This window comes from Pseudophryne corroboree, chromosome 5 (assembly GCF_028390025.1).
Source record: "Pseudophryne corroboree isolate aPseCor3 chromosome 5, aPseCor3.hap2, whole genome shotgun sequence".
NCBI lineage: Eukaryota > Metazoa > Chordata > Amphibia > Anura > Myobatrachidae > Pseudophryne > Pseudophryne corroboree.
The window spans coordinates 848,528,447-848,555,303 of record NC_086448.1 but is presented as its reverse complement, the minus strand read 5'-3'; the positions used below and the strand labels follow the sequence as shown (position 1 = coordinate 848,555,303).

At 48.1% G+C, this 26,857-nt stretch overlaps 1 protein-coding gene across 5 annotated transcripts in view; it reads right to left on the bottom strand.

Moving 5' to 3' along the window:
- Positions 1–1,966: 1,966 nt before the first annotated feature.
- The window catches only part of ASB10 (ankyrin repeat and SOCS box containing 10), a 134,129-nt gene continuing 109,238 nt past the window's right edge, over positions 1,967–26,857 (bottom strand). For 3 of the 5 annotated variants that reach the window (XM_063924687.1, XM_063924688.1, XM_063924690.1), the window contains exons 4-5: positions 23,209–23,322; positions 1,967–2,827 (exon numbers count right to left, since the gene is read on the bottom strand). In XM_063924687.1, coding sequence (XP_063780757.1) covers positions 2,642–2,827; positions 23,209–23,322 — 300 coding nt within the window. In that variant the 3' untranslated portion in view covers positions 1,967–2,641. The remainder of the gene's footprint in view (positions 2,828–23,208; positions 23,323–26,857) is intronic. The other 2 variants (XM_063924689.1, XM_063924691.1) reach the window with 1 other exon arrangement.

The following is a 26,857-nucleotide window of genomic DNA, read 5'->3' as shown; positions in this document are numbered from 1 at the left end:
TTTTGTTTTAAATACTGTGCCCACCACTGGGCTCCCCTAGCCCTGCAGCCTGGCTGCTAGGGCTCTCTCAGTGCTGGAGGTATGGGGCTGGCTTCCCCCATCCTCCAGCCTGCTTGTGCAATGCCTGCCACTGGGGTCCAGGGAGCTGGCTCTCCCTGTCCTCCCAGTGCGGCACTTACTTGGTGGCCTCGCTGCATGGTGCGGCGCACCCCCCTGATCTGAAGCATGGGGCTCAGGACGCTCGTTCCAGCCGCCACGGCTCTGTGCTCCTTGCAGCTATGCTCCCGGACCCCAGCACTCACCATCCTGCTCACTCCCGCCGTTAGGGATCCGGCTAGCCCGGGCCCCCATGAGCGGCGCTGAATTCTGTGGCCTCGCCGCAGCGTTCAGTGGGGAGCCGGGCTGCGGCGCACCCACCCCCTGCCGCCAAGCAGCCCGGGACTTTCGTTCCGGCTACCGCGGCTGGCCACCTCCGATGGGCTGAGGCGCCGGGAGCCCCCAGCGGCAACACCTCTGAGTGCTGCAGCAGGAGCTGATCTCCCGGCTGCAGTGGGTCTCCCTTTTCCCTAGCGCTGAGGTGTCGGGAGCGGAGCTCCCAGACCTCGGCACACACACAGCGCGTCTCACTTCTCCCCCGGCGTGCACACACAGGTCAGCGCGCCAGGGGACTCCCTCACTGCTGCGGTCGCCAGAGGGGTCCGGGACCGTGGCACATATTAAAAATACATTTTTTTAAAACACACGGTGCCTAGCGCCCATTACATTTTAAAGCGCCCAGTGTCCCTGAATATGGCACCGGGCACTGAGGGTTAACCCCTTCAGTGCCGCAGCCGCCAGTGTCCACGTGGGCTGGGGGGGTCTCTCCGGCCACACTCCCCCCCCCCCCTCCCCCCCATTCAAGCGGGTCAACCAGGGACCCATGTCCCAACGATTTGGTCCCTGGTCCCGCAGTCCAGTTACCGGGGGTTCTTTGGAGGTTCAGGCTCCTCCTGACATGACATTCCATCCGCATTGCTATGAGCTTGCCTTGCTTGTGGATAATATGAAAGTCATAAACCTGAAGAGCAAGGCTCCACCGCAACAGTCTGCCGTTTTCCCCCATGGTGTGCTGGAGCCACCGTAATGGATTGTGGTCCGTTACCACCGTAAAATGGCGGCCATACAAATAGGGCTGAAGCTTCTTCACAGCCCAAACAATAGCCAAACACTCCTTTTCAATTGTGGCATAACCCACCTCCCGCGGTAGCAGCTTTCTGCTCAAATAGGCCACAGGGTGCTCCTGTCCATCCCACCCCTCTTGGCTCAGTACTGCCCCGAGTCCGTACTGTGACGCATCAGTCTGTACAACAAAGTTTTTACTATAGTCCGGCGCCATCAGTACTGTGGCTTGTACTAGAGCTGTTTTCACTGACTGGAATGCCAACTCACATGCGGTCGTCCAGTCAACTATCTTGGGGTGTTTCTTCTTAGTCAGATCAGTCAGGAGTCTGGCCAGGGAACTAAAGTCAGGGACAAATGTCTGTAGTACCCTGCGATCCCTAAGAAAGCCCAGGACCTGTCTCTGGGTTGTGGGCCGGGGCCAGTCTCGGATTGCCTCCACCTTCGCTGGTTCAGGCTTCTCCCTGGTTTCTATTGTGGCCCAAAGGGCCTCAGTTTTATCTTCAATATTTTGTATTAAAATAGCATTTTTGCTTTTTTTCACATACATTGCTACCCCTCCTCATATTCTTCCCTTTCTATCCTTCCTAAATAAATGGTATCCTGGTATAGCTATGTTCCAGTCATGATTCTCATTGCACCATGACTCTGTAATTGCCACAAAATCCAAGTTATCCCTTGTCGTTATCGCAATTAGCTCTGGAATTTTGCCTCCTAAGCTCCTAGCATTTGCACACATAGCTTTAAGAATTTTGTCTGCGCATCTGTTATTAGTGTTGTATGTGGTTATTAAGAGATGACTGTATACTTTTATTTTATTCATTCTTTATTATGCAAACCAGACAAAGTGCAATTACATGTGATAGAGAAAGATTCACACATTCATACATAAAAGTGCCGTCTGAGGGTTGGAAGGTTATAATAGAAAAACAACGTGTGTGTGTGTGTGGTGGGGGATACCTGGGCTATGGGATAGGAGACTTCCTATAGGGGTGATGCTGCGACCCTGCATTGCAGCACATGGAGGTGTGGGAATCAGAGAAATGGCAGGGCAATGTCTTCCATGGACGTGCACAGCCTGCTCCGCCACCGAGTGCACAGTAGGTGACTTCCAGTGACAGAGGTCAGGGCTTTGGCTGTGTTGTTGGAGAAGAGATTTTTTGATTCTACCAAATACAGTAGAAACCCAGCGAAGTACCAGGAGTCAGAATCCAGGAGTCAGAATCCAGGAGTCAGTCGGGCGTCCTCTGGGACTGTCCTGGAGAGTTTTATGACCTTGGTCCAGAAGGAGGTAATCACGGGATACGGGCTGGGGAGCGAGTTGCCTCTGAAGCAATGGATGGAGGCTGATGGGCGGAATAGCCTTTATGTAGTGAAGAGAACAGACCAGGCACTTGTGAGGTTGATACTATACCATCTCTAGATCATATAACACCCGGTTCAGGACACACAAGGGCCGCGTGCTATGAGGTCGGCGGAACAGTCAATACAGAACACCTTCAAAACGCAGCTGCAGGAACTGTAAGAGTGAAGGGGGTAGTGGCAACCTGGGTAGCGACTGGGCGAGTCTTCCCTCTAAATGGTATCGCAGAGCGCAGCGACAGAGGTGCTGCAGAGACCGGGGGCTGCGAGACAGCGAGAAAACCGACTGGAAGAACCGAGGGTGTTTCTAGAATGAGTAAAACATGAAAGTGGAAAGATTAGGGCTGGGGAGTCAGAACAAAGGCAAAAAAGAGACAGCAAGAGAGTTACAGAGACAGTGACAGGATTACAGAGACAGCAATATAGTTACAGAGACAGTGACAGTGTTATATAGACAGCAAGAGAGTTACAGAGACACTGACAGGGCTACAGAGACAGCAAGAGAGCTACAGAGTCTGTGCCAGGGTTATAGAGACAGCAAGAGAGCTACAGAGACTGTGCCAGGGTTATAGAGACAGCAAGAGAGTTACAGAGACTGTGCCAGGGTTATAGAGACAGCAAGAGAGTTACAGAGACAATGACATGGCCACAGAGACAGCAAGAGAGCTACAGAGTCTGTGCCAGGGTTATAGAGACAGCAAGAGAGCTACAGAGACTGTGCCAGGGTTATAGAGACAGCAAGAGAGTTACAGAGACTGTGCCAGGGTTATAGAGACAGCAAGAGAGTTACAGAGACAATGACATGGCCACAGAGACAGCAAGAGAGCTACAGAGTCTGTGCCAGGGTTATAGAGACAGCAAGAGAGCTACAGAGACTGTGCCAGGGTTATAGAGACAGCAAGAGAGTTACAGAGACTGTGCCAGGATTATTTAGACAGCAAGAGAGTTACAGAGACAATGACATGGCCACAGAGACAGCAAGAGAATTACAGAGACTGTGCCAGGGTTATAGAGACAGCAAGAGAGCTACAGAGACTGTGACAGGGTTACAGAGACAGCAAGAGAGTTACAGAGACTGTTCCAGGGGTATAGAGACAGCAAGAGAGCTACAGAGACTGTTCCAGGGCTACAGAGACAGCAAGAGAGTTACAGAGACTGTGCCAGGGTTAGAGAGACAGCAAGAGAGTTACAGAGACTGTGCCAGGGTTATAGAGACAGCAAGAGGGTTACAGAGACTGTGCCAGGGTTATAGAGACAGCAAGAGAGCTACAGAGACTGTGACAGGGTTATAGAGACAGCAAGAGAGTTACAGAGACTGTGCCAGGGGTATAGAGACAGCAAGAGAGCTACAGAGACTGTGCCAGGGTTATAGAGACAGCAGGAGAGTCACAGAGACTGTGCCAGGGTTATAGAGACAGCAAGAGAGTTACAGAGACTGTGCCAGGGGTATAGAGACAGCAAGAGAGCTACAGAGACTGTGCCAGGGTTATAGAGACAGCAGGAGAGTCACAGAGACTGTGCCAGGGTTATAGAGAAAGCAAGAGAGTTACAGAGACTGTGCCAGGGGTATAGAGACAGCAAGAGAGTTACAGAGACTGTGCCAGGGGTATAGAGACAGCAGGAGAGTTACAGAGACTGTGCCAGGGCTACAGAGACAGCAAGAGAGTTACAGAGACTGTGCCAGGGTTATAGAGACAGCAAGAGAGTTACAGAGACTGTGCCAGGGTTATAGAGACAGCAGGAGAGTTACAGAGACTGTGCCAGGGTTATAGAGACAGCAAGAGAGTTACAGAGACTGTGCCAGGGGTATAGAGACAGCAAGAGAGCTAAAGAGACTGTGCCAGGGTTATAGAGACAGCAGGAGAGTCACAGAGACTGTGCCAGGGTTATAGAGAAAGCAAGAGAGTTACAGAGACTGTGCCAGGGGTATAGAGACAGCAAGAGAGTTACAGAGACTGTGCCAGGGGTATAGAGACAGCAGGAGAGTTACAGAGACTGTGGCAGGGTTATAGAGACAGCAAGAGAGTTACAGAGACTGTGCCAGGGGTATAGAGACAGCAAGAGAGTTACAGAGACTGTGACAGGGTTATAGAGACAGCAAGAGAGTTACACAGACTGTGCCAGGGTTATAGAGACAGCAAGAGAGTTACAGAGACTGTGCCAGGGGTATAGAGACAGCAAGAGAGCTACAGAGACTGTGCCAGGGGTATAGAGACAGCAAGAGAGCTACAGAGACTGTGCCAGGGTTATAGAGACAGCAGGAGAGTTACAGAGACTGTGCCAGGGGTATAGAGACAGCAAGAGAGCTACAGAGACTGTGCCAGGGTTATAGAGACAGCAGGAGAGTCACAGAGACTGTGCCAGGGTTATAGAGACAGCAAGAGAGTTACAGAGACTGTGCCAGGGGTATAGAGACAGCAAGAGAGCTACAGAGACTGTGCCAGGGTTATAGAGACAGCAGGAGAGTCACAGAGACTGTGCCAGGGTTATAGAGAAAGCAAGAGAGTTACAGAGACTGTGCCAGGGGTATAGAGACAGCAAGAGAGTTACAGAGACTGTGCCAGGGGTATAGAGACAGCAGGAGAGTTACAGAGACTGTGCCAGGGCTACAGAGACAGCAAGAGAGTTACAGAGACTGTGCCAGGGTTATAGAGACAGCAAGAGAGTTACAGAGACTGTGCCAGGGTTATAGAGACAGCAGGAGAGTTACAGAGACTGTGCCAGGGTTATAGAGACAGCAAGAGAGTTACAGAGACTGTGCCAGGGGTATAGAGACAGCAAGAGAGCTAAAGAGACTGTGCCAGGGTTATAGAGACAGCAGGAGAGTCACAGAGACTGTGCCAGGGTTATAGAGAAAGCAAGAGAGTTACAGAGACTGTGCCAGGGGTATAGAGACCGCAAGAGAGTTACAGAGACTGTGCCAGGGGTATAGAGACAGCAGGAGAGTTACGGAGACTGTGCCAGGGTTATAGAGACAGCAAGAGAGTTACAGAGACTGTGCCAGGGGTATAGAGACAGCAAGAGAGTTACAGAGACTGTGACAGGGTTATAGAGACAGCAAGAGAGTTACACAGACTGTGCCAGGGTTATAGAGACAGCAAGAGAGTTACAGAGACTGTGCCAGGGGTATAGAGACAGCAAGAGAGCTACAGAGACTGTGCCAGGGGTATAGAGACAGCAAGAGAGCTACAGAGACTGTGCCAGGGTTATAGAGACAGCAGGAGAGTTACAGAGACTGTGCCAGGGGTATAGAGACAGCAAGAGAGCTACAGAGACTGTGCCAGGGTTATAGAGACAGCAGGAGAGTTACAGAGACTGTGCCAGGGTTATAGAGACAGCAAGAGAGTTACAGAGACTGTGCCAGGGGTATAGAGACAGCAAGAGAGTTACAGAGACTGTGACAGGGTTATAGAGACAGCAAGAGAGTTACACAGACTGTGCCAGGGTTATAGAGACAGCAAGAGAGTTACAGAGACAGTGACAGAGCTATATAGACAGCAAGAGAGCTACAGAGACTGTGCCAGAGTTATAGAGACAGCAAGAGAGCTACAGAGACTGTGACAGGGCTACAGAGACAGCAAGAGGGTTACAGAGACTGTGCCAGGGTTATAGAGACCGCAAGAGAGTTAAAGAGACTGTGCCAGAGTTAGAGAAACAGCAATAGAGTTACAGAGACTGTGCCAGGGTTATAGAGACAACAGGAGAGTTACAGAGACTGTGACAGGGTTATAGAGACAGCAATAGTTACAGAGACTGTGCCAGGGTTATAGAGACAACAGGAGAGTTACAGAGACTGTGCCAGGGGTATAGAGACAGCAGGAGAATTACGCAGACTGTGCCAGGGTTATAGAGACAGCAAGAGAGTTACAGAGACTGTGCCAGGGTTATAGAGACAGCAAGAGAGTTACAGAGACTGTGCCAGGGTTATAGAGACAGCAAGAGAGTTACAGAGACTGTTCCAGGGTTACAGAGACAGCAAGAGAGCTACAGAGACTGTTCCAGGGCTACAGAGACAGCAAGAGAGTTACAGAGACTGTGCCAGGGTTATAGAGACAGCAAGAGAATTACAGAGACTGTGCCAGGGTTATAGAGACAGCAGGAGAGTTACAGAGACTGTGTCAGGGTTATAGAGACAGCAAGAGAGTTACAGAGACTGTGCCAGGGGTATAGAGACAGCAAGAGAGTTACAGAGACTGTGACAGGGTTATAGAGACAGCAAGAGAGTTACACAGACAGTGACAGAGCTATATAGACAGCAAGAGATCTACAGAGACTGTGCCAGAGTTATAGAGACAGCAAGATAGCTACAGAGACTGTGACAGGGCTACAGAGACAGCAAGAGAGTTAAAGAGACTGTGCCAGAGTTAGAGAAACAGCAATAGAGTTACAGAGACTGTGCCAGGGTTATAGAGACAACAGGAGAGTTACAGAGACTGTGCCAGGGCTACAGAGACAGCAAGAGAATTACACAGACTGTGCCAGGGTTATAGAGACAACAGGAGAGTTACAGAGACTGTGCCAGGGCTACAGAGACAGCAAGAGAATTACACAGACTGTGCCAGGGTTATAGAGACAGCGGGAGAGTTACAGAGACTGTGTCAGGGTTATAGAGACAGCAAGAGAGTTACAGAGACTGTGCCAGGGTTATAGAGACAGCAAGAGAGTTACAGAGACAGTAACAGAGCTACAGAGACAGCAAGAGAGCTACAGAGACTGTGCCAGGGTTATAGAGACAGCAAGAGAGTTACAGAGACTGTGCCAGGGTTATAGAGACCGCAAGAGAGTTACAGAGACTGTGCCAGGGTTATAGAGACCGCAAGAGAGTTACAGAGACTGTGCCAGGGGTATAGAGACAGCAAGAGAGCTACAGAGACTGTGCCAGGGGTATAGAGACAGCAGGAGAGTTACAGAGACTGTGCCAGGGTTATAGAGACAGCAAGAGAGTTACAGAGACTGAGATTACTGTGGTACAAGGGGCATACTTTGGTGCAAGGGGCATTACTGTGTGGGGCATAATATGGTTAAGGTAGAATTTTCCTGCAGGACCGCGGCTAGAAACAGCCCTGACCCCCTATGTGTTTTACACTGCAAACTTTGGGTGCTAAGTTGGGAGGTGCTAATGGGAAAAGGGTAACAGGCTGATAATGGGGGGATAAGTAAGAGGGGGCAATTAATAAGAGGGGTAACAGGAGACAAGCAATGGGGGACACTATGAGGAGAGAAATAATGGGGGCAGGTTATAGAATTATAGTAACAGGCAGAACCGGTGCAAGCCACTCAGCAGAGGGTTGCAGTGCAGGGAGGCACCAGGAATGGAGAGGCGCTCTCCCTGCACCGCATCTATGTACTGAGCGGATGTCCCCCTGCTGCTGCGCCTGTCACACTCTACCACAGGCAGCGGCGCCAGCAACATGACGCCTCCTCTTCCCTCCCCTCCCCTGTATCAGTGCAGCGTGATGATCTAAAAGGGGGAGGAGCTACTCTGAACTGGGGGCAGAGCTACACAGGACCAGCCTGAACAGGAGGATGATCTGCTCCAGTTTCGGCCTGCCAGACTTCCTTAGGTAAGTGGATGGGGAGGGAGGGGGAGAGAGAGAGAGAGAGAGAGAGAGAGAGAGAGAGTTATATGTGGCTGTTGTTAATGTTGGCTGAAATACACTTTAAACCTTAGCAGGAAAGAGACACGACCCCAATTGTATTTAAAATGCTGGGATTCGACCCACCAACATATAATTGCAAAAAGGGGGTTACAATAACAATAAAATCACAAGAGAAAAGAGGCTACAATCAATGGTACATACGTTTGTTTAGCCAGCGCCACATGGTCCCGGTGCTCAGTCAATCAAGCAAGATGACCTTCAGAGAGAGAGAGTGACCGGCCAGGCAGCTTAGCTTGCCTTTTATACATTTGGCTAAAACATAATACAATAGAAACTGTAATCACTTCACCTATAGGTCAAAGGGCTGGTCATTTACAGTACAGGAGGGGTCATAGGCTGGTTTGAATAGGTGGGCGATGCCTAGTCCAGGTGCACTTGCAGTTGGTCTCCACTGGGTTCCCTCCGAATATCAGAGTACAGTAAATACAGTATAATAGTAATATTTGCGCAGGAGCGTGCTATCTTCTGCAAACTGCTACCGGAATGTTGCCCTTAAAATACCCTACAGTTAGATACCAAACACCACCTCCTAACCTAATGCTGTCCCCTCATATCCTGTAAAGGTGAATCCCTTTGTTATTGTACCTTTTAAACAAGTATAACTTGCTGGTGTGGTGTATGTGGGCTATGTGTACATTTTGCACTATGTGGATTAAATATGAGATATGTCTTTGTGGCTTTTCCGTGCAAATACACATGCTACCGTAATTACTCATACCACGCACTAATACGCACTACCACGTGAGCGGTCATACGCAACTTGCGAATATGCGCACTTACGGCAGAACAAGTACGCGCACGTAGGCCATCTGTGTCGTGTTTGTACGTGATGTGTGTACCATAATATTTTCCGACTTTGACAGTCCACCCTTTAGCAGTCATCAATAATTGCCACTCTTAACTAATAAACTGAAAATATTATTTATACAATATATACAAAGTTTGGATGATCGGGGGAGAGTTGTAGGTGGGAAATGTATAGCCTAGTGGAATAGTAAAAAGCATGTATGTATGAATCAATGTCTGAGGGGCATGTATCATCGTGCCGTATATGTTCTAAGTAAGTTTCAAGGTATTGCGGAGTATACATTAAATCCTTCTCATCCCGTATTAAGGGTCTGTAAATGGGCAAACAAACACTACCGAGCTCCTTTCGGGTAAGGGCTTCTGACCCTCACCTTTTCGGCTTCTATTACCAACAAATGGGGAGCACATTTAGTTGATGATACAAGGAGGGGGAATATATGTGAGTGCTACTATATGTGGATAACGCCTGTCTACTATGTGTGCCATTTACTGTAGAGATGAAGATAAGACACATATATAAAAATACATTCACATAAACATTTGGGTAGGGTTGACGTCTTTTCCGATTGGATGTTTCGGGGAAAGGGGGAGACAGAAAAGAATGGTGAAAGAAAACAGGCCATGAAATTCATTTGCAATCCTTATCATAACACTGTTTCTACAGATGGGTCATAAATTAAATCTTCTGCTGTAACAGCGCTCTCGCTCCTTAGACTCATCAAATTTGTGCCATGCTTGCGCCGCGTTAGAATTCGAACACACCTGAATATCAGACCAATCATTATGATGACTCCCAGGATACAAAGGAGAAACTTTCCCACACTCATAATTACATTCTGTACCCACTCTCCTAACCCTGAGAACCATTTGCGTGGGTTCAACCATGAGACCCAGCCGGTCAGTTCATTACCCACAGCCATCAAGGTAAGGTTGTGCTTCCTCCTGAACTCCCACTTCAACTGCAAGATCTCGTCCATCTTTTGATCGATGATCTCCGTGGGGTCGTCAGTGCTATTCATAATGGCCCTCATTCCGAGTTGTTCGCTCGCTAGCTGCTTTTAGCAGCATTGCACACGCAAGAATAGAGAACAAAAGATTAGCAGAATTGCTACTAAATAACTCTCTGCAGTTTCTGAGTAGCTCCAGACCTACTCACAGATTGCGATCAGCTCAGTCCGTTTAGTTCCTGGTTTGACGTCACAAACACGCCCTGCGTTCGGCCAGCCACTCCCCCGTTTCTCCAGACACTCCCGCGTTTTTGCCTGACACGCCTGCGTTATTAGCACACTCCCTGAAAACGCTCAGTTACCACCCAGAAACGCCCCTTTCCTGTCAATCATTCACCGATCAGCAGAGCGACTGAAAAGCGCCGCAGGATCCACAGCAAATCTACTAAGTTTTGTGTTAAATAAGTTAGCGCATGCACGCTGCGTACCATGCGCATTTAGCAACAAATCGCAGCATAGCGACAATCGGCAACGAGCGAACAACTCGGAATGACCACCAATATACGTACAAAACTTCACACCATATTGAGTTGCCAGAGTAACACAGTACCCACCTGTCACAGCTGTAACGTAATTAAGGACCATCCTGTGCTGAATCAGTTCCTTCTTGTAGGCTTGTAACTCCCTTCCCGTATACCTGAAGGTGTCGTCATACATCTCAGTGATATTATCTATCAAGTTCGCTAGCGCATGGATATACCTATAATTTATAATTCCTCTGGCAGTATGGGTGATGTCTAATGCGAGAAGGAACTGAATCCCGGTGGATTTGTGGATCAAATCGGAGGCTGCGTGCTCTGCCCTATCTATGAGGTGTCTCTTGATGATGTGTTCATAGTGAGTATGAGTATAAGGAGCCTGAGCGTTGCGGTGAACATCTTTCATCTTATCATGTGTTATGGTCATGACCTCTGGCAGTACTCTCCCAATATAACACAATCCCTCAGAGCTCGGAGTAAGCCACTTGTACGCCTTCCTCCCACATATGAAATAGGCATCATCTGGGAGAACATAGGGGACAAAATGTAACATCACCATATTTCAAATCTTCCATGTAAAGAAACCAATCCCTAGTTCTCTTATTTGTTCAGTACAAGTATTGGGCTGGATGATATGGGCACAATACCCTGACGATACTTTTCCAACCCACATGGTCTTGCTTCCACGTGTATACCGGTACTGAAAATACTTCTCACTGTTGGCTATCTTGCGTACAAGTTCAGAGTCGATAGGTATCCTATCAGCTCTGTGTGAAAAGGTCATTGTCTGGTTATTCCACGTCACTTCCCAATTTCCTGGTTTTCGGAAATTGGAAATATTAAAACATACTAGTGATCTATGTATATGATACTGGTGGAGCTTCAAGCTAGGAGGCCTAGATATATTGAATTTCTTGTCCACCGGTCTCCCACCCCGTAATTCGAGTACCTCATCTATCGTTAAAAGGTACGGCACTAATCCCGACTTACTCTGTCCTTGAAGTACCTGTGAGCACACCCAACATTCTGATTGGTTTAAGACCTTACCCACTAATGAGTGGTAATCACTCAACGGATGTCGGTCCATGTCGACATTAATGTTGGACTGACATCTCTGGATGCACCCATCTTCGACTATGTTCTCGCAATTCCTACAACTACAATATTCCTCAGACAATAACCCCTCACATTGCCTCCGAGCTCCATGACTACCAGAGCGCTTACTGATACCAGCCTTTACTCGAGTGATGTGCTGCTCCTGAGATCCTACAAATTCGTACTCGCCATCAGAACCCATTCCAGATCCTTGCTCGACATCTCAGCAAATTGTCCTGATCAAATACAGAATTACCAGAAAAACCAGAAACACAGTCTCTTGAGGTAGATCCATTTCATTAAGGAGCAAAGAGGAAATAAAATAAGAAGGGAAACAAAATATAAAGAAAAATGCAGTGGGGGTGAGGTGAAAAAAAAAGAAAAATGGTACGACAACCTTCTTTGATTTTGTAGTTCTCCGCGCTCAGGTGCCGTTCAACAGTCTTGCCTCTCAGCTTTCCCGGAACAAACACTCTAGTGATACGAGGTTCTCTTCACCTTGCTCTTTGTCACGAGTTTTCTCCGGGTCAGCGACCTTCTTGCAGTGGGACGAGTGGACCCAAGTCTCTCTTTCGGCGACCTTCAATGCTGTCGTGCTGGTTAACAAGACTTGATATGGTCCTTCCCACCTGTCCATGAGGCAACCTGAGCGTAAAAAAAAATTTGAATCATCACATAATCCCCAGGCTCAATGTCATGACAATTACTGTTCAGTAGGTCAGGAATCACCAGCTTTAAATTTCTTTATTGATTTCTCAGCTGCTGGCTCATCCCAACCAAATATTTCACAGTCACTTCATTATTACATTTCAAATCATCCTGGGGGTCTATCATTACATGGGGTGGTTGACCAAAAAGAATTTCAAAGGGTGATAAGTTAAGCGGTGACCTGGGAGTGGTTCTGATGCTGTACAACACTCGTGGCAAAGCTTCTGGCCACAGCAATCCAGTTTCATCCATCACTTTGCTCAGCTTATTCTTAATAGTGTTGTTCACTCTCTCTACCTTCGCACTCGCCTGTGGACGGTACGGAGTATGCAGCTTGCTATTAATTCCCATCAGTTTGCACATGACCTGAAAGACTTCACCTGTAAAATGGGTACCCCTATCACTTTCAATCATTCTAGGGATACCATACCTGCACACAAATTCCTGCACGATTTTCTTTGCAGTGAACGTAGCAGTATTTGTGGCAGCAGGGAACGCTTCTACCCAGTTGGAAAACACATCAATACAAACTAACACATATTTCAAATTCCTACAGGGTGGTAACTGTATGAAGTCGATTTGTATTACCTGAAAAGGTCCGTCTGTAGGAGGGATATGGGATGGCTCCGTTGGTATTGTCTTACCAATATTCTTCCTCAAGCAAGTAAGACATGTCATTGCTTTCTTACCTGCATGAGAAGAGAATCCTGGTGCACTCCAGTAGGCTCTTACCAGCTTGCACATAGCTTCTTTACCTAGATGAGTCAGACCGTGTGCCGCCTCAGCTAGGCTTGGGAGATATGCTCTGGGGGCCACTGGCTTACCGTGTCCATCTGTCCAAAGTCCTGAAGACTCCTGACCATATCCCTTCGCCTTCCAGACCGCCTCTTCCTGTAGGGAACACAAATTTTGAATTTCAATTTAATTATTTCATGTTATCAGTTGTGTGAAGTAAAAACATCTCTGGATCAGAGAGGACAGGGAAAATGAAAAAGAAAATGTCAGGTTTGCCATTCACCAATAGGCCGTCACACCATCATGCATATCGGTGTATGTACACAGTCTCCCTTCACCAGTATTCCCATTCTCCACCCTTTGTGCATGACCAGGCACACTGCAGTAATACTGGTGTCATCCTGCTGGTGAGATCTACTGGGTTTGGGCAGAACTCTGAAGGACCGAGTAGGCATGTGGAGTTTGAACTGTAATCGGGTCCATGTATTGGACCACCCTGTGTGAACGCAAAAGATGAAGAGGAAATTGTGGAGAAACAGAATAGAAGTTGGTGACAGATAAGTTTGTAGAGGTAAAGAAGATTTTATAAAAAAAAAAAATGACAACTGGATTGGGCACTACGGGGAAGTGATTCCCTACTTGGTCTACTCCCCTTAAAACAAATTCTGTTTGTTGTATCGCTATTGGGACTATCCCAGCCATCAATCCAGCGTCCTGTCCATCCTAAGTTCATAGGGAACCCGGTATCTGTGAGATGATTTCCTCTACCTGTGATGGACATGAATCTAGAACAGTGAAATGCAACATTAGTCTTCGTGGGTGTCTAACATACTTTGTACTTCCTGAGCGGGAGCACGCTATATGTATATCATATCTAACAAAGCTCCTGTTAAGTTAATCAGGGGCCATTTCTGCTAGAAAAAGACGCAAAAGTTTAGAGGCCCCATCTTAACCCCAGCAAGTTTGGTCAAAGGGTAATGTTGCATTTATTTCGTTCTTCCCATTAGCCGAATCTGTGTTTTCTATATGGCTTGTGATTCCTTACTATATGTCCCTTGGTCCCGTCTATGTGTTTAATAATGTGGCTCGTGTTTTCTGTCTAGGGGGTCTATATTGACTATGTGTCCAACTACTCCTACAATCTCTGGCAAAATGCCCTTCCTTCCTACAAATGTAACATAGTCTTGGTCTTCTCCAAACATCAAGGGTCTGGGGTTTAGGCAGATGGGACTTTGCTGTAAGAGCCTGTATACTTACAGTCCTCAACCTCTCCTCCTGTTGTTCTCTGCATATAGCAATATTCTTGTGATGTTCAATAACGCACTCTCTGAGATTATCTACTGTGACCCCTCTCCAATTAGGCAAAGATGTTTGCACCCTGTCCCTCAATGCCTTATTGAGCCCGTCCATTAGCACAGAGACAGCCACCTCCCTGTAATTCGCATTGTTCCCTATATCCGATACCCCAGTGTATCTAGCCATTATTTGCAAGGCCCTATGACATTTCATTTTCTCTCTGCTTTATGGAGAAAAATTTTCTCCACTTAACAGCAGTGGGGAAATACAATCCTAGTTGCATGTTAATTCATTCCACGTTCTCCTGATTGAATTTGTCAGTCAGAAGATCGTCTGACTATTTTACACTCTGTTATAAATTTGTGGGTGTCAATATTAGGGGGTAGGCACGCTTTCAAGAGTTTCCGCCAATCTTGGTTTGTAGGTTCATGGGTATTACCCAGATCCTTTATATACTTCTGACATCTGGTTAAATGCTTCCGGGGATCGGGGAATTCTGAAATGATTGACCGCAGTTCTGATCTGGTCCACGGGCAATACATTACAGTATTCCTGGTGAGGGTTACTCCCTGACTATCGGTTCTCCTATTGGGAGTTACTATTTCCAAGACAGGATGTAATCCTACCATTCCATTCCTAATCTGCTCACTGTGAGGTGTTAATGTCTCTGTGTAATGAACAGTCTCACACTTACCGATGTCTGTGATCTCACCATTCCTTTCAGTGGGGGGCACTGTTACTGCTCTTACTGGTTGGACAGGGCCCACCTGAGTTTCCTGCAAGGTGGCTGCCTGAATGAGGGCTGAGATTAGGCTGGATCCTTCATCTTCCTGTGACCTATAACCTTGGAGAGATTTCAAAACAGGATACAACTTGCACGGGTTAGGGTTAACACATTGCTTCTGCATTCTACTATCATTTACAGATGTACCATTGATTGTAGCCATTTCCTCCCCTTCGACCTGTGTCGGTAATGGTGTGCTCGTACTCACATTCCTGCCAGGTTTGGAACCTGCTGTGTGAGCCAGTTCCTTTTGCACCTCCCCCTCTTGCTGCCACAGATTTAAACAATCTGATCCTTTGTTTTCTAGATTTAATCAGACATATTTTTATCCTTATGTTCTGCAGTACATCTGATTCAAAGCTACCCACCCCAGGGAATGATGCCCTATCTTTAGCAGTCATACGTACCCATTCATTGCAATAAGCCTCTGCGTGTGGACCATATTTCCCACACATAATAAACCTTGCTGACCCCATGGGCCGCAATTCTCCAGCCTGAACCCTGCATACTGAACGTCTCTCACTTGAGCAACTGGCTCCCATAATTGTGGGTCTTTACCCACAAACACCAAAATACTCAATGTAAGCAGACGGTGAAAGTTACTCGAGCGCCTTTCACTCGCTCTCGCCCACGCTGGCCAGTACAACGATACACTGTCGATAGTGTATCGCAATGTGCCCAACTTAGGGCTCCTATAAGACCTTACAGCACCGTAATTTCTTTCGGTGGAGGTTCTGTTGGAATATTTTCCTGAGAGAGGCAGCAAAAAATTCCTTTTCGGTATCTTTCCACTGGAATTTTTTGTAGGGCGAAAAAAACAGTTGCCTAATAACTATTGCTTCACCCTTTCCAATGGAAGTCCACCAGGGAGATTTCCCGAAGTTATCAGAGAAAAACCCCTTTGTTTACACAATCACGTCTGTGTATGCTTTTCCACAGCGCATATGACACAATGGTATCACGTTGTGCTGTGTAGAACACACGGACGTGTGGTTCAATCGCACAGCCTATAGATACTAGTTATCTATGTGCCCTACGATCGCGGGAGTCGAATTCACAAGCTGCAATCCTCAGCCGGAGCGTAACAAAAACTATATGGGGGTCACAGTTCTCAATTCACAATTCCCTACCACGCTCCTGTGCAAGTCTCCTCACGACTTGCGTATTTCCACAATATGTTCACATAAGGTAGCGAACCTTACGCCACCGGGCCTCTACTAACCCAGTGTTCCCACGGGACCCGAATTTCCGGGGTTCAGCTCCACTCACTCCGTTTTCACTCACTCAAATACACCTTGTTTTTCTTTTCTGTACAGAAAATATCCACTCCTTTAGGTTGGTTACTTTACCCCAGAGGTACTTACAGTTTTAAATTAAATTTTTTAAGGTAACCTGTTTTTGAAATCGGATTGTTATGTGCTATTGTATTAAATGTCTACTATCCCGCCTTTTAATTGGACAACTATCGTGTGATTTGTACTTAGCGTCCGTACTCCTACGCAACCTTGCATACACACGCTACCGTGCGTGCCTTTCCTGTACTTTGTCCGTACCACGTGTACAAATGTGCGTCCGCAATTCAACAAACCACACAGTCTCTATAAATGTGAGCAATAAAAGCTACTATTGCTCACAAACACAACACACAGTTTTTCTGTATAAACCTTTATGACTAGGCCAGAACTGCATTTTGTGTTTTATAATTACACCCTTAATACACTTATTTAAAATTTATCTATATAGCAAACAAATGTATCCGATTTTACACAGGTCTAAAATGACTAGTAACCTATGGCAACAATATGTGAGAGAGTATGCAAAGTATCAGTACGCTTTGTGTACACCTTTTGGTGCCAAAAAATTTTACTCAGTTTTTTAAATAGCCTTTTTTTTCTGTTTACACACGGATTTTTAAATAGCTTCTTTTTTTTTTTTACTGTTTCTTCCGGGTTTTATCAGCACTTCTGTAGACTAGACAAAGCAGACATGATCTAATTCAGCACAAAAGAGAGTTTTAAAACACCCTAGCAACCAGGAAAAGGTTTCACTTAAAGATGCGTCTCCACCCTTTGCTGATAGATCAAAGTCTGCTATGGTCTGCCAGTCTATGAATGTGTGAAAACCAGCCGAGCCACCAATTGTTAATGTTGATTAACATACAGGACAGAAAAAGCAATACCTTTTACACTGAAATTCGAGCAGCTGTGGCTGCTGGATGTAATCTTTAACATACGTACTTTTTACTAACTTAGCGTACACACACACCGACACGCTGTAAGCACAATGCAGTTACATGTGTGGCTGAAATACACTTTAAACCTTAGCAGGAAAGAGACACAACACCAATTGTATTTAAAATGCTGGGATCCGACCCACCCACATATCATTGCAAAAAGGGGGTTACAATAACAATACAATCACAATAAGAGAAAAGAGGCTACAGTCAATGGTACATACATTTGTTTCGCCAGCGCCACACGGTCCCGGTGCTCAGTCAATCAAGCAAGATGACCTTCAGAGAGAGAGAGAGGCCGGCCAGGCAGCTTGGATTTTATACATTTGGCTAAAACATAATAAAATAGAAACTGTAATCTCTTCACCTATAGGACAAAGGGCTGGTCATTTACAGTACAGGAGGGGTCATAGGTTGGTTTGAATAGGTGGGCGCTGCCTGGTCTAGGTGCACTTGCAGTTGGTCTCCACTGGGTTCCCGCCGAATATCAGAGTACAGTAAATACAGTATAATAGTAATATTCTGTTCCTGCGCATATCTATGCGCAGGAGCGTGCTATCTTCTGCAAACTGCTACCGGAATGTTGCCCTTAAAATACTCTACAGCTGGATACCAAACACCACCTCCTAACCTAATTCTGTCCCCTCATATCCTGTAAAGGTGAATCCCTTTGTTGTTGTACCTTTTAAACAAGTATAACTTGCTGGTGTGGTGTATGTGGGCTATGTGTGTATTGTGCACTATGTGGATTAAATATGAGATATGTCTTTGTGGCTTTTCCGTGCGAATACAAATGCTACCGTAATTACTCATACCACGCACTAATACGCACTACCGCGTGAGCGGTCATACGCAACTTGCGAATATGCGCACGTACAGCAGAACAAGTACGCGCACGGAGGCCATCTGTGTGGTGTTTGTACGTGATGTGTGTACCATAATATTTTCCGACTTCAACACTGTGTATGTGTGTAATGTATGTATGTGTTTGTGTGTATCTGTGTGTGTGTGACTGTGCGGCATAATGTGTGTAAGCGTCACTGGTAAAGCGGGCGTTGCGTGTGTAAGCATCACTACTACAGGGGGGGGCGTTACGTGTGTAAGTGGCACTGGTACAGGGGGCGTTACGTGTGTAAGCGTCACTACTACAGGGGGCGTTACGTGTGTAAGTGGCACTGGTACAGGGGGCGTTACGTGTGTAAGCGGCACTGGTACAGAGGGCGTTACGTGTGTAAGCGTTACTACTACAGGGGGCGTTACGTGTGTAAGCGTCACTGGTACAGGGGGCATTGCGTGTGTAAGCGTAACTGGTAAAGGGGTCGTTACGTGTGTAAGCGGCACTGGTACAGGGGGCGTTACGTGTGTAAGCGGCATTGCTACAGGGGGCGTTACGTGTGTAAGCGGCACTGGTACAGGGGGCGTTACGTGTGTAAGCAGCATTGCTACAGGGGGCGTTACGTGTGTAAGCGGCACTGGTACAGAGGGCGTTACGTGTGTAAGCGTTACTACTACAGGGGGCGTTACGTGTGTAAGCGTCACTGGTACAGGGGGCATTGCGTGTGTAAGCATCACTACTACAGGGGGGGGCGTTACGTGTGTAAGTGGCACTGGTACAGGGGGCGTTACGTGTGTAAGCGTCACTACTACAGGGGGCGTTACGTGTGTAAGTGGCACTGGTACAGGGGGCGTTACGTGTGTAAGCGGCACTGGTACAGAGGGCGTTACGTGTGTAAGCGTTACTACTACAGGGGGCGTTACGTGTGTAAGCGTCACTGGTACAGGGGGCATTGCGTGTGTAAGCGTAACTGGTAAAGGGGTCGTTACGTGTGTAAGCGGCACTGGTACAGGGGGCGTTACGTGTGTAAGCGGCATTGCTACAGGGGGCGTTACGTGTGTAAGCGGCACTGGTACAGGGGGCGTTACGTGTGTAAGCAGCATTGCTACAGGGGGCGTTACGTGTGTAAGCGTCACTGGTACAGGGGGCGTTACGTGTGTAAGCATCACTGGTACGGGGGGCGTTGCGTGTGTAAGCGTCACTACTACAGGGGCGTTACGTGTGTAAGCGTCACTGCTAAAGGGGGCGTTGTGTGTGTAAGCGGAACTGCTACAGGGGGCGTTACGTGAGTAAGTGTCACTGGTACAGGGGCGTTGCGTGTGTAAGCGTCACTGGTACAGGGGGTGTTGCGTCTGAGTCACTACTACAGGGGGCATTACATGTGTAAGCGTCACTGGTAAAGTTGCCATTGTGTGTGTGTAAGCATCATTGGTACAGGGGGCGTTACGTGTCTAAGCATCACTACTACAGGGGGCGTTACGTGTCTAAGCATCATTACTACAGTGTGTAAGTGTCACTGGTAAAGCGGGCGTTGCGTGTATAAGCGTCACTACTACAGGGGGTGTTACGTGTGTGTCACTGGTACAGGGGGCGTTACATGTGTAAGTGTCACTGGTAAAGGGGGCATTGCGTGTATAAGCATCACTACTACAGGGGGCGTTACGTGTGTAAGCGTCACTGGTAAAGGGATCGCTGCATGTGTAAGCGGCACTGGTACAGGGGGTGTTACGTGTGTAAGCGTCACTGGTAAAGGGATCGCTGCATGTGTAAGCGGCACTGGTACAGGGGGTGTTACGTGTGTAGGCATCACTACAACAGGGGGTGTTACGTGTGTGTCACTGGTACAGGGGGCGTTACGTGTGTAAGCGTCACTACTACAGGGGGCGTTACGGGTGTAAGCGTCACTACTACAGGGGGCGTTACATGTGTAAGCGTCACTACTACAGGGGGCATTACATGTGTAAGTGTCACTGGTACAGAGGCATTACATGTGTAAGCATCACTACTACAGGGGGCGTTACGTGTGTAAGCGTACTGGTACAGGGGGCGTTACATGTGTAAGTGTCACTGGTACAGGGGGACGTTACGTGTGTAAGCGTCACTGGTACAGGGGGACGTTACGTGTGTAAGCGTCACTGGTACAGGGGGTGTTACATGTGTAAGTGTCACTGGTACAGGGGGACGTTACGTGTGTAAGCGTCACTGGTACAGGGGGTGTTGCGTGTGTAAGCGTCACTGGTACAGGGGGTGTTGCGTGTGTAAGCGTCACTGGTAGAGGGGGTGTTGCGTGTGTAAGCGTCACTGGTACAGGGGGCATTGCGTGTGTAAGCATCACTACTACAGGGGGGGGCGTTACGTGTGTAAGTGGCACTGGTACAGGGGGCGTTACGTGTGTAAGCGTCACTACTACAGGGGGCGTTACGTGTGTAAGTGGCACTGGTACAGGGGGCGTTACGTGTGTAAGCGGCACTGGTACAGAGGGCGTTACGTGTGTAAGCGTTACTACTACAGGGGGCGTTACGTGTGTAAGCGTCACTGGTACAGGGGGCATTGCGTGTGTAAGCGTAACTGGTAAAGGGGTCGTTACGTGTGTAAGCGGCACTGGTACAGGGGGCGTTACGTGTGTAAGCGGCATTGCTACAGGGGGCGTTACGTGTGTAAGCGGCACTGGTACAGGGGGCGTTACGTGTGTAAGCAGCATTGCTACAGGGGGCGTTACGTGTGTAAGCGTCACTGGTACAGGGGGCGTTACGTGTGTAAGCATCACTGGTACGGGGGGCGTTGCGTGTGTAAGCGTCACTACTACAGGGGCGTTACGTGTGTAAGCGTCACTGCTAAAGGGGGCGTTGTGTGTGTAAGCGGAACTGCTACAGGGGGCGTTACGTGAGTAAGTGTCACTGGTACAGGGGCGTTGCGTGTGTAAGCGTCACTGGTACAGGGGGTGTTGCGTCTGAGTCACTACTACAGGGGGCATTACATGTGTAAGCGTCACTGGTAAAGTTGCCATTGTGTGTGTGTAAGCATCATTGGTACAGGGGGCGTTACGTGTCTAAGCATCACTACTACAGGGGGCGTTACGTGTCTAAGCATCATTACTACAGTGTGTAAGTGTCACTGGTAAAGCGGGCGTTGCGTGTATAAGCGTCACTACTACAGGGGGTGTTACGTGTGTGTCACTGGTACAGGGGGCGTTACATGTGTAAGTGTCACTGGTAAAGGGGGCATTGCGTGTATAAGCATCACTACTACAGGGGGCGTTACGTGTGTAAGCGTCACTGGTAAAGGGATCGCTGCATGTGTAAGCGGCACTGGTACAGGGGGTGTTACGTGTGTAAGCGTCACTGGTAAAGGGATCGCTGCATGTGTAAGCGGCACTGGTACAGGGGGTGTTACGTGTGTAGGCATCACTACAACAGGGGGTGTTACGTGTGTGTCACTGGTACAGGGGGCGTTACGTGTGTAAGCGTCACTACTACAGGGGGCGTTACGGGTGTAAGCGTCACTACTACAGGGGGCGTTACATGTGTAAGCGTCACTACTACAGGGGGCGTTACGTGTGTAAGCGTACTGGTACAGGGGGCGTTACGTGTCTAAGCGTCACTGCTACAGGGGGCGTTACATGTGTAAGTGTCACTGGTACAGGGGGCGTTATGTGTGTAAGCGTCACTGGTACAGAGGACGTTACATGTGTAAGCGTTACTGCTACAGGGGGCGTTACATGTGTAAGTGTCACTGGTACAGGGGGACGTTACGTGTGTAAGCGTCACTGGTACAGGGGGTGTTGCGTGTGTAAGCGTCACTGGTACAGGGGGTGTTGCGTGTGTAAGCGTCACTGGTACAGGGGGTGTTGCGTGTGTAGGCGTCACTGGTACAGGGGGTGTTGCGTGTGTAAGCGTCACTGGTACAGGGGGTGTTACCTGTGTAAGCGTCACTACTACAGGGGGCGTTACGGGTGTAAGCGTCACTACTACAGGGGGCGTTACGGGTGTAAGCGTCACTACTACAGGGGGCGTTACATGTGTAAGTGTCACTGGTACAGGGGGCGTTACGTGTCTAAGCGGCACTGGTAAAGGGGGCGTTACATGTGTAAGTGTCACTGCTACAGGGGGCGTTACATGTGTAAGCGTCACTGGTACCGGGGGTGTTGCGTGTGTAAGTGTCACTGGTACAGGGGGGCGTTACTTGTGTAAGCGTCACTACTACAGGGGGCGTTACATGTGTAAGTGTCACTGGTACAGGGGGCGTTACGTGTCTAAGCGGCACTGGTAAAGGGGGCGTTACATGTGTAAGTGTCACTGCTACAGGGGGCGTTACATGTGTAAGCGTCACTGGTACCGGGGGTGTTGCGTGTGTAAGTGTCACTGGTACAGGGGCATTACGTGTGTAAGCGTCACTGCTACAGGGGGTGTTGCGTGTGTAAGCGTCACTGGTACAGGGGGTGTTGCGTGTGTAAGCGTCACTGCTACAGGGGGCATTACGTGTGTAAGCAGCACTAATAAAGGAGATGTTGTGCGTGTAAGCGTCACTGCTACCAGGGGACGTTACGTGTGTAAGCGTCACTGGTACAGGGGGCATTACGTGTGTAAGCGTCACTGGTAAAGGGGGTGTTGCGTGTGTAAGCGTCACTGCTACAGGGGAGCGTTACGTGTGTAAGCGTCACTGCTACAGGGGGGCGTTACTTGTGTAAGCGTCACTGGTACAGGGGGCGTTACGTGTAAGCAGCACTACTACAGGGGGCGTTATGTGCTCTGTCCCTTTATAAAGTATGGGAGGGCACAAATTTATAGTTTGCAGGAGGTCGCTAAACCCCCAACCAACGGCCCTGGTAACAGGACGGGGTAACATGGCAGTATATGCAAGAAGGGTATCAGGGTGTTCATAATAGAAAAAGAGTAACATGAGAGGGGTAACGGGCAGGTAATGGGCGGAGGGTAATAAAGTACATGTAACCAAAGACAGGGACACAAAGTAACACAGAGCGACACAGACTGACACAGTAACACACAGCGACACAGACTGACACAGTAACACACAGCGACACAGACTGACCCGTTGCTCTTCCTCTGGTACAGCCTCAGCCCAGTCCTCTGTTCCTTTCAGCTTACTGTACGTGTTCAGCAGAACCTCCACCGTGCGCGGGGACGAATAGCAATAACGCAGGACCTGGAATATGGGAAGATACGTGTATAACACAGGACCTGGAGTGTGGGGAGATACGTGTATAACGCAGGACCTGGAGTGTGGGGAGATACGTGTATAATGCAGGACCTGGAGTGTGGGGAGATACGTGTATAACGCAGGACCTGGAGTGTGGGGAGATACGTGTATAACGCAGGACCTGGAGTGTGGGGAGATACGTGTATAACGCAGGACCTGGAGTGTGGGGAGATACGTGTATAACGCAGGACCTGGAGTTTGGGGAGATACATGTATAACGCAGGACCTGGAGTGTGGGGAGATACGTGTATAACGTAGGACCTGGAAAATGGGAAGATACGTGTATAACGCAGGACCTGGAATATGGGAAGATACGTGTATAACGGTATCCGGACTCCAGGTCGACAACAAAAAGGTCGACACACCTTGGGTCGACGCCAATTGTTCGACACACCTTAGGTCGACATGGACAAAGGGTCGACATGGACAAAAGGTCGACAGGAACAAGGTCGACATGAGTTTTTCTCAATTTTTTTCTTTTTTGGAACTTTTTCATACTTAACGATCCATGTGGACTACGATTGGAACGGTAATCTGTGCCGAGCGAAGCGGAACGAAGCGAAGGCACCATGCCCGAAGCATGGCGAGCGAAGCGGTGCACTAATTGGGGTTCCCGGTCACACTACGAAGAAAACGACACCAAAAAACATAAAAAACTCATGTCGACCTTTTTCCATGTCGACCTTGTTCCTGTCGACCTTTTGTCCATGTCGACCTAAGGTGTGTCGACCAATTGGCGTCAACCGAAGGTGTGTCGACCTTTTTGTTGTCGACCTGGAGTCCCAGACCCGTGTATAACGCAGGACCTGAAATGTGGGGAGATACTAGAGATGAGCGGGTTCGGTTTCTCTGAATCCGAACCCGCCAGAACTTCATGTTTTTTTTCACGGGTCCGAGCGACTCGGATCTTCCCGCCTTGCTCGGTTAACCCGAGCGCGCCCGAACGTCATCATGACGCTGTCGGATTCTCGCGAGGCTCGGATTCTATCGCGAGACTCGGATTCTATATAAGGAGCCGCGCGTCGCCGCCATTTTCACACGTGCATTGAGATTGATAGGGAGAGGACGTGGCTGGCGTCCTCTCCGTTTAGACACTTGATTTACTAATTTTGGGGAGCATTAGGAGTACTCAGTAGTGTACAGTGCAGAGTTTTGCTGATAGTGACCAGTGACCACCACTTTTATTTATAATCCGTTCTCTGCCTGAAAAAAGCGATACACAGCACACAGTGACTCAGTCACATACCATATCTGTGTGCACTGCTCAGGCTCAGGCCAGTGTGCTGCATCATCTATATATATTATATATCTGTCTGACTGCTCAGCTCACACAGCTTATAATTGTGGGGGAGACTGGGGAGCACTACTGCAGTGCCAGTTATAGGTTATAGCAGGAGCCAGGAGTACATAATATATTATATAGTGAGTGACCACCAGACACACAGTGCAGTTTATTTAATATATCCGTTCTCTGCCTGAAAAAAGCGATACACACAGTGACTCAGTCAGTCACATACCATATCTGTGTGCACTGCTCAGGCTCAGGCCAGTGTGCTGCATCATCTATATATATTATATATCTGTCTGACTGCTCAGCTCACACAGCTTATAATTGTGGGGGAGACTGGGGAGCACTACTGCAGTGCCAGTTATAGGTTATAGCAGGAGCCAGGAGTACATAATATTATATTAAAATTAAACAGTGCACACTTTTGCTGCAGGAGTGCCACTGCCAGTGTGACTAGTGACCAGTGACCTGACCACCAGTATATATAATATTAGTAGTATACTATCTCTTTATCAACCAGTCTATATTAGCAGCAGACACAGTACAGTGCGGTAGTTCACGGCTGTGGCTACCTCTGTGTCGGCACTCGGCAGCCCGTCCATAATTGTATATACCACCTAACCGTGGTTTTTTTTTCTTTCTTTATACATACATACTAGTTACGAGTATACTATCTCTTTATCAACCAGTCTATATATTAGCAGCAGACACAGTACAGTGCGGTAGTTCACGGCTGTGGCTACCTCTGTGTCGGCACTCGGCAGCCCGTCCATAATTGTATATACCACCTAACCGTGGTTTTTTTTTTCTTTCTTTATACATACATACTAGTTACGAGTATACTATCTCTTTATCAACCAGTCTATATATTAGCAGCAGACACAGTACAGTGCGGTAGTTCACGGCTGTGGCTACCTCTGTGTCGGCACTCGGCAGCCCGTCCATAATTGTATATACCACCTAACCGTGGTTTTTTTTTCTTTCTTTATACATACATACTAGTTACGAGTATACTATCTCTTTATCAACCAGTCTATATATTAGCAGCAGACACAGTACAGTGCGGTAGTTCACGGCTGTGGCTACCTCTGTGTCGGCACTCGGCAGCCCGTCCATAATTGTATATACCACCTAACCGTGGTTTTTTTTCTTTCTTTATACATACATACTAGTTACGAGTATACTATCTCTTTATCAACCAGTCTATATATTAGCAGCAGACACAGTACAGTGCGGTAGTTCACGGCTGTGGCTACCTCTGTGTCGGCACTCGGCAGCCCGTCCATAATTGTATATACCACCTAACCGTGGTTTTTTTTTCTTTCTTTATACATACATACTAGTTACGAGTATACTATCTCTTTATCAACCAGTCTATATATTAGCAGCAGACACAGTACAGTGCGGTAGTTCACGGCTGTGGCTACCTCTGTGTCGGCACTCGGCAGCCCGTCCATAATTGTATATACCACCTAACCGTGGTTTTTTTTTTTTTCTTTATACATACATACTAGTTACGAGTATACTATCTCTTTATCAACCAGTCTATATATTAGCAGCAGACACAGTACAGTGCGGTAGTTCACGGCTGTGGCTACCTCTGTGTCGGCACTCGGCAGCCCGTCCATAATTGTATACTAGTATCCAATCCATCCATCTCCATTGTTTACCTGAGGTGCCTTTTAGTTGTGCCTATTAAAATATGGAGAACAAAAATGTTGAGGTTCCAAAATTAGGGAAAGATCAAGATCCACTTCCACCTCGTGCTGAAGCTGCTGCCACTAGTCATGGCCGAGACGATGAAATGCCAGCAACGTCGTCTGCCAAGGCCGATGCCCAATGTCATAGTACAGAGCATGTCAAATCCAAAACACCAAATATCAGTAAAAAGCCTCTTTTTTTCTTTGCGTCATGTGCTGTTTGGGGAGGGTTTTTTGGAAAGGACATCCTGCGTGACACTGCAGTGCCACTCCTAGATGGGCCCGGTGTTTGTGTCGGCCACTAGGGTCGCTAATCTTACTCACACAGCTACCTCATTGCGCCTCTTTTTTTCTTTGCGTCATGTGCTGTTTGGGGAGGGTTTTTTGGAAGGGACATCCTGCGTGACACTGCAGTGCCACTCCTAGATGGGCCCGGTGTTTGTGTCGGCCACTAGGGTCGCTAATCTTACTCACACAGCTACCTCATTGCGCC